The 15,740-nt window shown below is 43.2% G+C and overlaps 1 protein-coding gene across 6 annotated transcripts in view; it reads left to right on the forward strand.

Annotated features, from left to right (window-relative positions):
- Window positions 1-15,740, forward strand: part of Ogdh (oxoglutarate dehydrogenase) — a 64,342-nt gene that overhangs the window by 14,302 nt on the left and 34,300 nt on the right. For 4 of the 6 annotated variants that reach the window (XM_060365641.1, XM_021632677.2, XM_060365643.1 and 1 more), the window contains exons 3-4: window positions 8,364-8,555; window positions 11,006-11,108. In XM_060365641.1, coding sequence (XP_060221624.1) covers window positions 8,364-8,555; window positions 11,006-11,108 — 295 coding nt within the window. Of the gene's footprint in view, window positions 1-8,363; window positions 8,556-10,792; window positions 10,884-11,005; window positions 11,109-15,740 lie in introns of all 6 variants that reach the window. The other 2 variants (XM_021632673.2, XM_060365644.1) reach the window with 1 other exon arrangement.

The raw sequence follows: 15,740 nt of genomic DNA on the forward strand, positions 1-15,740 counted from the left end.
AAGGGCTTATAACCTCAGCAAGTAGCAGATTGGGGGGAAAGGCCCTCAGGGTTATGTTTAGATTCTAAAGGGATCTAAAAGAAGTTTCCAAGGTTAAGTCAAAAGGTGCTTGCTTGTTTTATATTTTGTTAGCTGCCATAAATGTGTGAACCCTCTTCAGTAGGACAGTGAGACTGGCCAGAGTGGCCTTGAGAACTAACTCAGGCCAAGTGGAAAGGGAGAAACTACAGTGAGGTTACTACCTCTTTAAGGACACATTAAAAAAAAAGTCCCTTGTACTATATTTTAAAGCAAAAACAAAATACCAGAATTAAAGGGAGAAACCAAAATAAATCTTGAGGGAAAGTTAAGAACCAAGAATGAAAAGAATTGAGTTGCTTAAGGGCAGTCTATCTGTGAGCAACCAGACTGTCCTTCTTTCCTTGTGGGACAAAGGCTAAATTTGTAAGCCCAAGAAGCAGCTCATTTTCTCCACATGACATGAGGACTCGGAGAGGTTTCCTAGGGGCGAACGCCAGTGTTTAGGAGATAGAAGATGTCACATTGTAGAGACAGCCAGTTCAGTCTTGAGGCTTCTTTTCCTATACTCTGGCTTTCTCCCCCATTCAAGGCTTTCTTGAGGCAGGTGTTAGGCCCTTGGGACTCTTGCTTAACTAGGTGTTTAGATTTGAGGTGAGGAGGTGGGGACTTGAAAACCTCAGTATTCTACAAGAAATCCTGGAGTAGCTGCTTTACCCAGCTAGGCTAGGGCTCCACCTCAAAAAGCCCAGTCACTACTGTGAAGGACAAAACTGGTTGGTACTTACCCAGGTGGGCCCTGGCCAGATCAGCTCAGGTGACCCCAGATAATCACTTTTCAACTGGCCTCATGAGTTGTATCATGTGTAGATCCAGGCACTTTCTACAGACTGTCCTAAGGCTGCTTATGAAAAGAGTCACAATATATTGGCTGTAATACTTTCCTCTGGGAAAAGCCTGGTTCCCAAGAACACTAGTATAACCATTCCCAAACTGCATCTTAAAGTGATATCAGAATGATATTTTTCTTGATTCAATCAGCTGAAGGCCCCTGGTTTCCCATAGTGGTTCCTTGTAGTCAAGATTCCTGTAGTCAGGGTACGTGAAGGCCTCCATCATAGCTGGCAGCAGTTGCTGGCCTGCTCCTCAGTTGCTGCAGCCTTAGTTTTACAGGAGTTCCATTGATAAGGAGTTGCTGCAGAATCCCTGAGATGTGGGCTCAGGTCTCATACTGCTGCTCATTACATTGGTCTGAGCAGGGTGAGAAACAGACTGTACCCCTGAGAGATGGAGAGGCAGGGCATGTGTGCTGATGGAAGACCGTGTGGAACTGACTGGCCAGCCTCCAGCCTGCTTCACTGTGATCATTGGTATGGCCACCTATAATTTAGGACAGCATGACTTGCACTTAGAGTGCATTCCATAGGTTAGAGCTAAGGTAGCTTTCTTTTGTTACTCTTAAGTATCTTAAGTATCACAATTTTAATTCATGTACCCAGACAGAAAGTTTAGAAATGTGTGTACCTATACTGTACTGTAAAAACAACATTGTTGTAATGGAGCTTGCATTCATTTGGTGTTTTAACTGACATCTAATTGTCATTGCCCTAGTTAGTTTTGAATTTTTGCCTGCAATGTAACAATACCTCACTATTATTTACAGGCTGTCAACTCAAGAGCAGTAGTACCACTGGCATGCTTCTATCAGGTCTCTAGTTTTAACTGGCTTGTTGTTTCTGGTGTCAGCAAACATGGATCACAGTATACCATGAGGGTTTGCTTCCTAGATGGGATGGTGCTGGGTAGTGGTCCTGTCCTGGCTGGGAAAGAGAGTTGCCTCCCTAGAAGGACTGAGTGGATAGAAGTGTCTGAAGTTCATCGCTCCCTCTTGAATTCTTTTGAACACTCGTGCTTAGCCTTTTTTCTGGCTACTCCCACATTGGTCTGTTCACATAAAGTAGTCACACATTTGAAACCATTCCAAGAGCATTTCTTGTAAAGACACAGAGCCTACAAGTCAGAACAGATTCATAGGTTTGGGGTGGGGGTAGAAAACATGAAGCCAGCCTTGTTTGTGCGTGCTGTGTGTAGGACAGCAGGACTTTCCCCTCAAAGTAGCCATTCTATAGGTAGGTGATCATAGGACATTGGAAGGGCACTGAGTCCCTCAGGAAGCATCTGCCTTTTCATTGGATCAGAAAGCTAGAAGGAAGCTTTCTATTGGCTTTCACTTGTTTCCCTGTGGCTTATATTGATAGCAATAAGTATAATTAGCATTTGAACTTAATTGAGGGTGCATTTGATAGTGCTAGACTTCATCAAAAATTTACTAATGGAAGGTAGGCCTTTGACCCTGCCCCACCCATCCCCCTGTATTATTGTCACATGTCCTTGGTTAGTCCTTTCCTTGTCTGGCACCAATATGAGACTACTAAATGCTTTTGGTTTTCTATAAAGGAGCTCAGATTTCATTTTATTTCAACCATAGTTTAATGCACTTGAAATATGTCCAGTTTTAAGTCATCCTGGCAGAAAGGTTATGACCTTAAAGCCATTTATGGGAGGTTGGCAGGAAGATATGAGCCTCCTCATCAGCAGACTCCCTCCTCTTATTTTATCCAGTGTCCAGTGCTGACTCCCCACAGGGTAGTTAACCAGTGTGCCCCACAGGCACTGTGTCCCAGGACCTGGTTTCAGCGCAGCTTCCCAGTCTGGTTCTTCCAATACCATCTTACCTTCCTGGTGTAGCTATGCCGTGGTCTTCAGCATGGGATCTTTCACCCTTCAGCTTCCTTGAATTCCACCTGCTCTTCAAGACTCAGGGCCTAAAGTGCTGTATGAATGAGTGCCCTCTCTTCTCAGTATTTGTATACATTGTACAGTCTGTGAATTCACATATTTTTTTTTATCACCCCTGAGAGTAAGAAGCTCAATTTGCCATCCTGTTCCTGAACCTTAGAGCATGTTGCATGTAGTTAGTCTTTTATAGATGTTCATTGATGTGGACCAGAAATGGATTTTTAAGTTATTTTTACATTTATTTTGAGAGTAGGGGTAGGTACCGTGGCATGCACGTGGTAGTCAGAGGATGGCTCTTGGGAGTTGGTTCTTTCCTTCCACCATGGGCTCCAGGGATTGAACTCAGGTTGCCAGGCTTGGCAGCAAGTGCTCTTAACCATAGAGCATTGGTCCCAGAAGAGCATTTTTTAAAATCATGTTTTTGCTAGGCATGATGTTGCATACTTTTAATTCCAGCATTTGAAGGACAGAAGCAGTCAGATCTCTGAGTTCAAGGCTGACCTGGGATACAGAGTGAGACTCTGTCTCAAAACAAAAACAATGCCCTCCCCTACCCACCCACCCCCGACACACGCACAGTACAACTTTTTTTTTTTTTTTAAGGAAAAGAAATGTGTATTATGGATTAATGGGATGGCTCAGTTAGTAAAGCAAAAATCTGAATTGGATCTCTAACACCTACGTAAAACATGGACAAAGTGGTCAGTGCACGCCTGTAGTCCCATTACTGAGGAGGTAGAGGAGACAGTGGTATCCCTGGAGCTTTATAACAGGCTGGCCTAGCCGCACATGAGCCCAGAGTGCAGTGAGAAACCCTGTCTGGAAAAAGCTATGGTGAAGAGCAATTGTGAAGACTCCCCTAGCCATGTGCACACACATCCCGCGTACATGAACGTGATGTACACATGTACCATACACCAAAAAAGAAAACATCTATGTATACTTTCTGAGAAATTCCAAAACCACTAACTAGATGCAAAGACTGGTACCCTGGGATAGGCACCCTGTGAACCTGTAGCTCTCTCTTGTCCAGACCTAATTTTCCTGACAGCGTCCTGTCCCTTCAGGGTCACCTTGCCTACCTACTATGATAGTTCTAACCTTTGTCTTTTTACAAAGGGCTTCATCTATAAGATTCGAGTGCTGTGAACTTTGTACAGTTTAGTCCAATGTAGGCAAAGAGAAATGTTTTTTCATTTTATTAATTGCACAACATGCCAAGTAAGAGGTTGGAGAGGCAAATCTTAGAAATGGGTGTGGTGGACCTGGGGACAGGCGCACAGGTCGGCATGACTCAGAAGTCTCCACCCTGACCCTCATACTTCTGGAGCCAGCCAGAGTCCAGCTTTGTCTCTGTCTCGAGGACAAGAAACCATTCCTGTTGCAGGAAGTATTTGCTCCTATACTATAAAATCACATTTCCCAGGGAACCAGCTGCTGCTTTCCTTCGTGCTTCTGCGTGGTACCTGGAGACATTTCTGAAAGTAGGTATTACTGCCCTTTTTAATGTTGACCATGACTTTGTCCAGGTCATAGCAAGGGACAGTAAAGGAAGAAATAAATTTGGTTCAGAAAAACAGAAAATTGAGGTTGGTAGTAGTGAGTGGCCCTGTCCTCCAGTTTACACTGAGCAGAATTGGGTTGAAGGAGCTGACATTTTTCTCCTGACCTTTCTCACATTTGCAGAGGCTTCCTCTTGTGCTGGCCAGGCACTGATGTCTCAGCCTAATGGTGCTCTTTCTCTGTGGGGTAGTTGTGGTGGGAGCATGGAGACAAACTAGTGATCAATACATAGGAGCTCAGGTGGAGATACATGCAGGAGACCAACAGGGCTGGAGTTAGGGTAAAGAAAAACTTTTCCAAGATACAAACAAATCCAGCTATTAACAGTGACACCTGTGTGAGGTGAATGCATGGGCTTCTCGGAAAGACGTAGGGAAGGGGTGGATCTAGAAGTGGCTGGTAAGTAAGGTCTCCAAAGACTGAAGAACACCAAACCCAGAGCTGGGACATTATGGAAGACAGTAACATGGATGTTGGCATTGGGGTGGGAGAGATGACAGCAAGGCTGGGGGAATGGGATCCATGGAAAGATGGAGGGACAAGAGAAATGGGAATGGCCTTTGGCCTTCCCAAGAAGGAAGTTGACTGGTTAAGGCTGCTGGGAAGAAAGTGTGGTCATCACGTAGGTGCTTCTGGCCTTGAACAAGCGTGTGTATTTTGGCTAACTTTGGCCATTTGTGTGGGCCAAATAATGACCCTTACTTTCTAAGCCAATTTAAAAGATCTAACTTGTTTAAATTTACTTGGTATATATAGTATGAGTTTTGCCAAGAAGATGTAGTCAGCTTACTGTAGTCTGAAGCCTCTGATAGCTGTCTACTCAGAAAACCTATTAGTGTGACACCTGACACCAGTCATGGTATAAAGGGGGATCTTGAGGTGCAGTCCCAACCCAGTATGGGCTCTCACTGTCAGTGTCTGCTTGTCTGAGAAGCCACTTGAGTGGCATTCCCTTTATCTTCCTCTCCGAAAACTCAAGAACACTGCTGTAAACCTGGGTTTTTTTCTGACTAACTTTAGTACAGCAGAGTTCCTGTCTCTTGTCTTCAGCCAACTGACAATCATTGGAGTTTTACTAAGCACAAAAGGAGGTCACAGGGAGCTGAGTGTGATGCCACCAAGCCCAACTTTATACATGTGTGGTTGGTATCTGAGCTCAAGGACTCATGCTGCGCAGCAAGCACTGAACTCCCTAGCTTATTTTCTGACACAGGATCTGTCTTTGCACCTGGAGGCTGCCGATTTGACTAAACTGGCTGGCTAGCAAGCCCTAGGGATGATCTTTCCTCCCCAGCAAAGGATTACAGATGTACACCATCACCCCTGCTCTTTTACATGAGGAGCAGCTCAGCTGCTCATGCTGTATGTCAAGTACTTTGCTAAATGAACCATATCCCCAGGCTCTAGTTAAACTCGTCCTCTGCCTTCTGAGTAGCTTGTGGAATCAGGAGTGCTGGCACACAATTAGAATTCCAGAACTCTAGAGGAGTGGAGGCAAGGGAGTTAGAAGTTCAAGGATGTAGGGCGTACTCTTTAAAAAACTTTCATTTACATTTCTTATATCTCTTTCTCCCTACTCTACCCCAATCCCTCCAACAACCCAACACAGGTTAGGACACAGAAAGGGTTAGTGGGAGAGGGGTACATTTCTCTTAGCTGCTTCCTGGTGGTTAGGATTGTTGGGTTCCTTGAAGCCAGTCCAATCCTTGTTTCAGGAGATCTCCATCTTTTCTTACAACAGCAACCAGGAGCAGCCTTGTTCTTTCTCGGAGTTCCCACGCTCTGGACTGGCATTTAGTCTCTCTCCAGAGTCTTCAGATTTAAACTATCTGCAGCTGGCAAAGAGCTCCTCTCAGAGCCCACATGAGGCAAATAGTCTGCTGCTGTGGACCATTAAATCAGTTCCACATCCCACACCTGGGACCAAAACAAAACCATGTTTGTATCCACCACACAAGGTCATCCTCAGCTGCATAGCAAGTGTAAGACTAGCCTTGGACACGTGAGACATTGTCAGAAATAAAGAAAATCATACTTGGGATTCAGTTTACTGGGAGAGAACCTGGTGTGTTTGATTCCCCAGCCCTGGGGTGAGGGTGCCTTGAAAAAGAAGGTGGTTTGGGCTGTGCTGCTCTTCATGTGCTACTTGCCGTCAGGGTAAGGCCAATAGTGTCAGAGTTGGACTAAGTAAACCAGCTTCTGGTGGGAGTTTGGAGTGATAGAGAACCTTCCTGGGTTATATGTGAGGAGAGCTGTTTGTTATTAGTCCATGCTTACTGGAATGGGATAGGGTTGGATTATCTTGCCCAGTTTGCTGCTACATTGGAGAGGCTTTTACTGAAGGTCTTGGTGTAGGCCAGGGACAGCTAGCTACCTAATGAATTCTTGGACTGATATTTGAAGATGGACCACTAAACTGTGTGGTCCATGGTCGTCATCTCTTCTATAACGAGAATAAACATTCACATGTGCTGTCATTGGACAGCTGAGTTCCCTGGTCACCTCTGCTTCTAGAACAAGCACCTGTAGCCAAGGTATGCAGTCTTCATTAATGTCTGCCTCCAGAAGGAGGATAGCCAGCGTATACTGGTCATTTCTGCTCTGTTGGCCTGCTGGAAAAGCTCCATGAAGGGCTGGAGAGGTGGCTCAGAGGTTAAGAGCTCTGGCTGCTCTTCCAAAGGTCCTGAGTTCAATTCCCAATAGCCATATGGTGGCTCACAACCATCCATAATGAAATCTGGTGCCCTCTTCTGGTGTACAAGTGTACATGCAGGCAGGACGTTGTATACGTAGTAAATAAATCTTTAAAAAGAAAGGATGAAAGAAAAGCTCCATGAAGTCCATAGAGCCATCTCCTATTATATAGAACCTTTCAGAGTCTGAATGGGATTGAATGGGGTGCTAACAGTCCTCTGTTCCACCCCTCACACACAGCCAGGTAGAAATACTGCTCTCTTTCACATTAAAGAACATGGGTAAGTCTTGATGGGAGCTAAATTGATAGAAGATTGAGGCCGCAGTTTTGAGAAATTTACATCCTGGATTTGTGTTGCAGATACTTGATACTATCTTTTGAAAAGTAAAGTTGTTGTTTTTTTCATGTCCCAAACAATTGGCTTATGTCTGAATGTTTCTATAGTAGGCTTCATGGTAGGTACATGAAGATAACATCAGATCTCTCTTCCCCATTCAGTTCCCATTAATTAACTAAAAAGGTTATGATTATTACAAAATTGTCATTGGAATATAGTTAATATAACATATCATTTTAAAGTGTACAGTGTTTTTACCACATTCCTGAGGCTGTGCAATCACACTCCCAGGGCTTTTTGTTTGCTTGGTTAGTTTTGAGACAGGGTTTTACTGTGGAGTCTTGGCTTACCTAAAACTCGCTGTGTAGACCAGGATGGCCTCTAATGCACAGAGATCAAATAATGACTTCTCTAGTCAGATCCTGCCCTCACATTCACATACCCCAAAAAAACCTATCTGTTCACAATTGAATCTTTTTTTCCTTCCCAGTGGAAATAAGTCTTCATCTCTGATCTCTAAGCTGCTTTGAGGGGCTAAAGAGATGGCCTAGCAGTTAAGAGGACTTTGTTTGGTTCCCAGTATTCACACTTGGCAGCGAACAGGTACCTGGAACTCCATTTTCAGGGCATCCAATATCCTCTTCTGGATTCCACAGGCACACCCATGGTGTTACAGACAAATAAGCAAGCATGAACATACACACAGAAATAAAAATAAATAAAACTTTTAAAATGCATATATCTTTAAAGATTTTAAAATTTACATCTTGTGTGAGGTGGGTTAAGTAATGTACAGTATATAATTTGCAATACAAAATGCAGATTAGATTATTGTAATCTGAAGTAATAAAAATCGGAATATAAGGAAATAACATTGTTGCCTTCCTGCAGAGGACAGTTCTATATGACATGTAAAGGAGAGTCGGGTAACTGTGCTTTTTTTGTCTTTAGTCATGGGACATTTTTTTCCGAAACACCAATGCTGGAGCCCCTCCGGGCACTGCCTACCAGAGCCCTCTTTCCCTGAGTCGAAGCTCCCTGGCTACTGTGGCCCATGCACAGTCCCTGGTGGAAGCACAACCTAACGTCGACAAACTCGTGGAGGACCATTTGGCAGTGCAATCTCTCATCAGGGCATATCAGGTGAGCAAGAGCTGGCCATCAGTATCATACAAGATACAGTATTTATTCCCTGGGCCTTTCTGGGTGTGCATTGTTTTTACTTCTCATCCAAGTGCTGGCTGTTCCTTTCCTGCTTTGGTCTTATGGAGGCAAACCTCAAGTATAAGAAAAGAAGCAAAATTACCCTTAGTTGAGTTGATCTTCCATTTTAATAGTCTGTGTCATAATAGCTCATGATTTCTCATAAATAGGGCATGGAAGGTGAGGTTTTGCACATCTGGTGACAGGGCCGGTGCTATGGGATGGATTTATGTCCTGTCCCAGTTAACAACTGAATACAACTGAAAGTAAATCCATACAGTTTAGAGACAGAAGCCAGAGGGTAGGGGGTAACAAGGATGCTATATCTAAATTCTGCCAGTAAGCAGCCATCTTCATCATATATGTCTAGCAGGATTGGGTTTTCCCCCCCTGTCCCTTCTCCAACTAAGCACAGTAACCAAAGATCTTCTTCCATGCCACCTCTGTTGGGGAACCAGAATTCAGACCTTAAAATAGATCTGAGGAGGAAAGGTACAGAAAAACAAGCCAGGTAACTTCCTTCTAGAAGCTCCAGTGGGAGTCCAGGTCCCACCCTCTGCCTACTCTAGCATGGATGGCAACAGTAGCATCTAGGGAGCTTGCCCTGAGCTCTCACATCTGCCTCATGCTTCAGTTTCCTGTGATGGTTGCTCCAGAAGGTCCTGGGTCCTCAGTCTTTTTCCCCCAATGCTTTTCAGTGAGAACTCTTCTTGGGACACATATGTGTTCACATGGGAAGGAGATGTACAGAATGCTATAAATGTTATAGTTCTGACCATATCCTGCATACAGTTTGGCTACAGAAACATTTTTATTCTAGTTTTCCAGTGACTGCTGTTTTTCTCAATTGCTAGCAAGAACTTGTAACAGAAATATCCAGAACTTTAAAACAAAACAAAAACACCTGAAGGAATTTTCTGAGTGTGTGGCACACACCTTTAATCCCAGCACTTGAGAACCAGAGGCAGGTGGATCTCTGTGAGTTTGAGGTCAGCCTGATTTACAAAATGAGTTCTAGGCCAATTAGGGCTACATAGTAGACCCTGTCTCAAAAATAAATCCATTTTAAAAATATTTTAAAATCCATTTTAAATATTTTAAAATGGATGCGATTTCCCTGCCCTGCCCTTTTCTGTTGTGATGGTGCTGGAGATTATATATAACATATGGATACACGTGCGATTTGCAGTTGCTTTAACAGCTGAGCCTTTTATTTTTAATTTTGTATTACTTTATGTGTATGGGTATTTGCCCGCATGTATATATGTGCACCGCATGTGTACCTACGTGGTGCCCATGGAGGTCAGAGCAGGGCATTGGGTCTTCTGGAGTTACAGATGGTTGTTGGCATTCATGTGGGTTCTGGGAATGGAATCTGAATCATCTGGATGACCAATGCTCTTAAAGTGCTGAGCAACCTCTCTAGACCTGTCTTCTGTTCAAAGAAAGGGCCTTTAACCATGGAATAATGGAGAGTCTGTTCTCTGTAGCATTAGGCCCAGTGTGATTACTCCTCCACACACTTGGATATAATGAAGGCAAACCTTCTCTCAATAAGATGGTACCTTGATTATACCATTTTCAGTAACAGCCAACACCTAAGCCTTCATTTCCTTCTCAGGGAAATAATTGTCTTCACACAAGAATGACAGTTCTCCCAATATGTCACATTTTCATTATCTAGGAACCTGTAAGGATCCCAAGATTCCTTTTTTAAATATCCAAGTTTATTATAACTTGAGAAACATATTCCTTTTTTATGCTCATAAAAGACCATTTATACACAATGATGCTGTGTGTGTTTTATAAACTGAGAGTTGAACCTTAGCAAACCTTGCAGTTTACTAAGCAAGTGCTCTACCATTGAGCTGTATATATCCTTAGCTCTCTTTGAAACAGGATCTCACTAAGTTACCCAGGCAGATCTTGAATTTTTTATTTTCTGCCTTAACCTTGTGAGTGGTTTAGATTTATAGGTCTGTGCTATCTACCAGGCCTAACTCACAGTAATGCATTTTAAAACAAACTGTTCTAAAGTGTTTTTTAAAAACTAATTCTGTTGTATGGATTCCTTGAGCTATGTTCCTTTCTAAGAAAAATTTGTATGAAATATAAATTTTGCCCCTCCCCCCAGCTCACTGGATCTGCTTAATGACTTGCTTGTGTTATTATTCCAGGTCAGGGGTCATCACATTGCAAAACTTGATCCTCTCGGAATTAGTTGTGTAAATTTTGATGATGCTCCGGTAACTGTTTCTTCAAACGTGGGTGAGAATTAATATGTAAATGCTAATTTTAATGTAATTTTACTTTTTTTTTGCCCCTTCCCTCTTTTTTTTCTCCTGTCCTTTTGTGTGTGTCCTTCCCTCTCATCGTTGGCCCACTCATAGATACGAGGGCACCATGTAGCACAGCTGGACCCCCTGGGGATTTTGGATGCTGATCTGGACTCCTCCGTGCCCGCTGACATTATCTCATCCACAGACAAACTTGGTGAGGGTCTGCGAGCAGTCAGCTGCGCTGCTTGAGCTCCTCTCGCTGTGCACAGCCTGTGCTAGCCAGGACATCCAGACAGGAGGGAAAGGCTCTTAAGTTTCCTTCGTTCTGATCACTTGAAATTCAGCAGTAATGTAGCCTTAGTGTATTTGAAGGATATTACTTTTATTTCATATTTTAGCCAGATTGTCCAAGTCTCAATCTGGAAAATAAAATTTCAAAGGAAGGGTCTGTGGCACCAAGAAAACCTGGCCTACTGCTTCAGAGAATAGCTCTTCTGGCTCCAGCTTTTCCACATCCTGTACAACACTGCCTTTTGGAAGGCCACTGATCAGCCTTGCAAGGCTGCTGTTGTCGTGGCTGTCCTGTTCTGGAGTGTGGTAGGGCCTGCTTGGGCTGGAGGGTGTTCATATTCCTAAGGAATGAATTCCAGAGCAAGGTGTGCAGTTTGTGTTCCCTGATTTGTAAATACTGGTGATCATACTGAGGAAACTTTGGAAGGCGTTCCCTACAGCGTCAGGAGGCCAGGGCCTTTGGGAAGTGCATGTGTGGAGAATTGGGGTTTTGTCACTGTTAACAGAAGATATGCCAACATGTACCTGGTCCTCCTCGTGAAGTGACACGGCATTGAGGTGCTCACTGCAGTTGCTTCCAGAGTTAATTTGCTTATGTCACCATGCTGCTAACCTATACTAAAGAAATGATGATGTGACTAATTATGAAATGACCAGAGTGTTCACAGTAGGCACCTTGCATGCTAATGAAATCGATGATCACCTACTTGCTAATACTCTTGGGGAGAAGATGTAATTCGTGTCCTTGAAGGCACTTTGAGGAATAGTCCCTGGGGTTCTGCACCTACCCTGTGGTTTTATAGGGATTGCTAAGTTGTAACCAAGAACTTGGATGTTAATCGGCTACATTTAGAGGACATTATTATGTTGGAATTGGTGTTGACAGTAAATTTTTCTTTAGTGTTCAAGAACAGTTAGGTCTTAACAGGATTTCCTCCATATTATATACCCTTTTAGCATGATTTAGGAAATGTGTAGAAAAACAAACTTTATCTTTTCCTTGGTTATCAACACAAAAAATGTGTGATCTAAAGGTATAAGGGGGTGCCAGGGAGATCACTTAGTGGGTAGGAGCACTTGCTATGCAAACATGAGGACCTGAGTTCAAGCATGCATGTAAAAAAAGCCCCATGGCCACATGAGCATATAACTCCAACATTGTGGAAAGAGGGACAGGAAGATCACTGGGGCTTTGTTGTTGCTAGCACAGCTCCAGGTTCAGTGAACAACCCCATCTCAAGGAAATAAGGCAGAGATACCCAATGAGCTCCTCTTGTCTCTGTGCAAGTCACCCGAAAGTTGTAGAGACATTTTCCCACCAGCAAATAACCAATCATTCCTCTCATTTAATTCAGTTCTGATAGATTGCTCCACAAAAAGAATGTTTATGGTGAACTCCAAAGCAGAAAGTCTAGAAATGATTAGAGTTTTGTGATCCACGTTAGGTAAGAGAACTTCTTAGTTTCTATGGCCTGCATTAGAAAAGAAATTGAGCCAGGAACCATGGATAAAAACCAACTCCTTGAGGCTGGCTAGGTAGCTCAGCAGGTAATGGTGCTTAGCACCAAGCCTGGCAACCTGAGTTTGGTCTCTGGAACCCACATGGTAGAAAAAGATAATAGACTCCTACAAGTATTCCTCTGACCTCCACACTTACACCGTGGCATGTATATACGTGCAGACAGTTAGACGAACAGACATACAAATAAATGTAAAGACAACCTAACTTCTGTCTACCTGGAAATAGAATCAGATCCAAGATGGGGACTCACTTCCCAAGGCTGCCTCCATCCTCCATCAGTAACTACTGACTTACTGTAATTCTTCTTCTTCTTCTCCTCCTCCTCCTCCTCCTCCTCCTCCTCCTCCCTCCTCCTCCCCCTCCTCCTCCCCCTCTTCTTCTTCTTCTTCTTCTTCTTCTTCTTCTTCTTCTTCTTCTTTCTTCTTCTTTCTTCTTCTTTCTTCTTCTTTCTTCTTCTTTCTTCTTCTTCTTCCTTCTTCTTCTTCTTCTTCTTCTTCTTCTTCTTCTTCTTCTTCTTCTTCTTCTTCTTCTTCTTCTTCTTCTTCTTCTTCTTTTTAAGGCAGAGTCTTACCATGTAGATCAGGCTGGCTTCACTCAGACAGATCCACCTGTCTCTGTGCTGGTATTAAAGGTTTGTGCCACCATGACTGGAACCCAGCAAAACACTTTGTATGTATTTACCCCCTATTATAAAGGCTATTTTAAGATGTAAATAATCAGTCAGGTAAAGAGAAGCTGAGGGTAAGTTTGGAAGTGTCTTAGATACTCTGTAGCATGGAGTTGGAGTGCACCACCATCTTGGTTTTTGTTCAGCTATCACATGTTTCACAGTACACAGCCTGCATATACTGTCCTCGTAGGCTTCTATGGAGACCTTATTGCACAGGTGTGATCAAAGCAAGAGCAGCCATGCTAAAATGCAGTTGTCTACCAGGGCTTAATGCTTATGTTTCTTAGCATTCCCTCCTTTTAGGCATAGGGTGGGAGCCTTCTAAACTGAGCCCTTAAATGTGATCCAAGGGTAGCTCAAGGCATTTACGGTCAGTTGTCATAGGAAAAATGGGAAAGATTAAGAATCTTTATGACTCAACTTGAGAAAGAGGAACTCTGGTGTCTTTGGCCTAAAACATGGATATAAAATACCACAGGAGGAAAGTTTAGAGGACCTCCTCTGAACCAAATTCCAGTTGTAGAGTTAGGTGTGAATTCATCCTTGCTCTGGGTTTCAGTGGTGAAATTTTTATGCTCGTTAGATGTGGTCTTCTTTCATAGTTCCTAGATGGTCTAGTGCTTTCTCTGTCCATATCATCCTTCAGTGGGAAAACTCTTGCTCATTGTCTCCTAGTCCTTCCACTGCATGGGAACCCCAAGACTCTTTGCTCTCCTGTTTGTATCACATCAGTCCAATGAATACTCTGAAGCCTTCTAGACCTGTAGGGTCCCCTCCATGTGCTTGGGTCAGGGTGAGCCTCTGGCTGTGGACTTCTTAGCCCTTTGAGCAGAAACCTTACAGGAACCTCATCTTCTCTGAAGAGCACCCTCTATATCAGTCAGATTAGAGACCAAAAAATGCTATTACGATAAAATGCAGTTATGATAAAACATTTGTGCTAAAGAAAAGCAGAGGAGAAAACTGGCCATTTGCTGTACCACTGGAACCTGCATTAAGTTAGAATAGTGGGGGACCCTCAAGCTGTCTTTTGTCCTGTCAGACTGTGTAGGTCAAAGCAAGCTGTCAGAGATCCCAGCCTAGCAGTCTTTGAGGGGTAAAAAATCTTAAGGAATTCCAACAGAGCCAGCCTCCTGAGTCTGTATTTCACCAGTCTGCCCTGCCTTTATTTATTTATTTATTTATTTATTTATCTATTTATTTTCCCTTCCTGGGGCCTTGCCTCATGTTTTCTTGGGATAGTGTCCTCGGTGTTTTTGTGCTTCTGTGAGGATCGTAGTTGAAGATGTTAGAAATCACAAAGCTCAAGTATATAGAAATGACTCAGAGTTCTGAAATTCTCAGACCACTCCCTGTGAACAGGAACATGTGGGTACTCTAAGAGTCAGAAATGAAAGAAAAGCACATTTGATTCTGTGTTTTTTCACATAGTGTCTCATGTCACCCAGGCTGGCATAAAACTTGCTCTGTAGCCAAGGTTAGCTTTATACTCCTAGTTTTCCTACTTCTATCTCTCTGGTTATGGGATTACAAAGATGTGCCACCTAATCCACTAAGTTTTTATTTTAATAAGAAAAATTAAAGCCCTAAGCAGATCTTGAACTCTGACTGGTCTGGAACTTCAGGTTTTCCACAGGTTGATTAATGCAGCCCTTTGCCATGGCTAGCTTCCCCCTAAATCCCATCCCTGATGCTGTGAATTTTAAATGGTGTGACATAAATATATGTGTAGGTTAAAAAAGGTGTCAGTTGTTAGACATTTGAAACTGTAGGAAAGTACTTTGAGAAACTACCCTTGATATACACAGGTTTGATGTGAGTTTGGACAGTACTCAAGTTCCAGTATCTCCTCATATGGATACAAGCTTTATAATCCCTAACTGGATGACCTTCAGCTAGAAGATTAACCTTGTCCTTGTTGTGTCTCATCATCATCCCATCTTCCAGACAGATGTGGTGGTGCTACCTGAGGTATCACTTAATTCAGGATTAAACTGTGCATAGAGGTACATCCCTATATTGAAAACTCTGTTTAAGCCAGTGTGGCTTTGAACTTGATCCTTCTTTTTCTGGAATTCTGGCCTTACATTTTTGAGTCAGCACCAGATTTGGTATCTTTCTCCTTCTTGTCTGTCTCTCTGCCTTCCACTTCTTCCTCTCTCCTCCCCCCCCCCCCCCCCCTTATTTAGGCTGGTCTCAGAGAGCCCTACTGCCTTAGCCTCTTGAATAACTAGGACTACAGGCTTTTCATTAAAATTTTAAAGATTAATTTTAGAGCTGTTCCTGAGTTAGTTACGGGTTATAGTCCATGATTATGCTCATGATGTCTGGGCTAGGGATGCCTTTTTCTGTAATGTACTCAT

The sequence above is a fragment of the Meriones unguiculatus genome, chromosome 12, assembly GCF_030254825.1.
Source record: "Meriones unguiculatus strain TT.TT164.6M chromosome 12, Bangor_MerUng_6.1, whole genome shotgun sequence".
NCBI lineage: Eukaryota > Metazoa > Chordata > Mammalia > Rodentia > Muridae > Meriones > Meriones unguiculatus.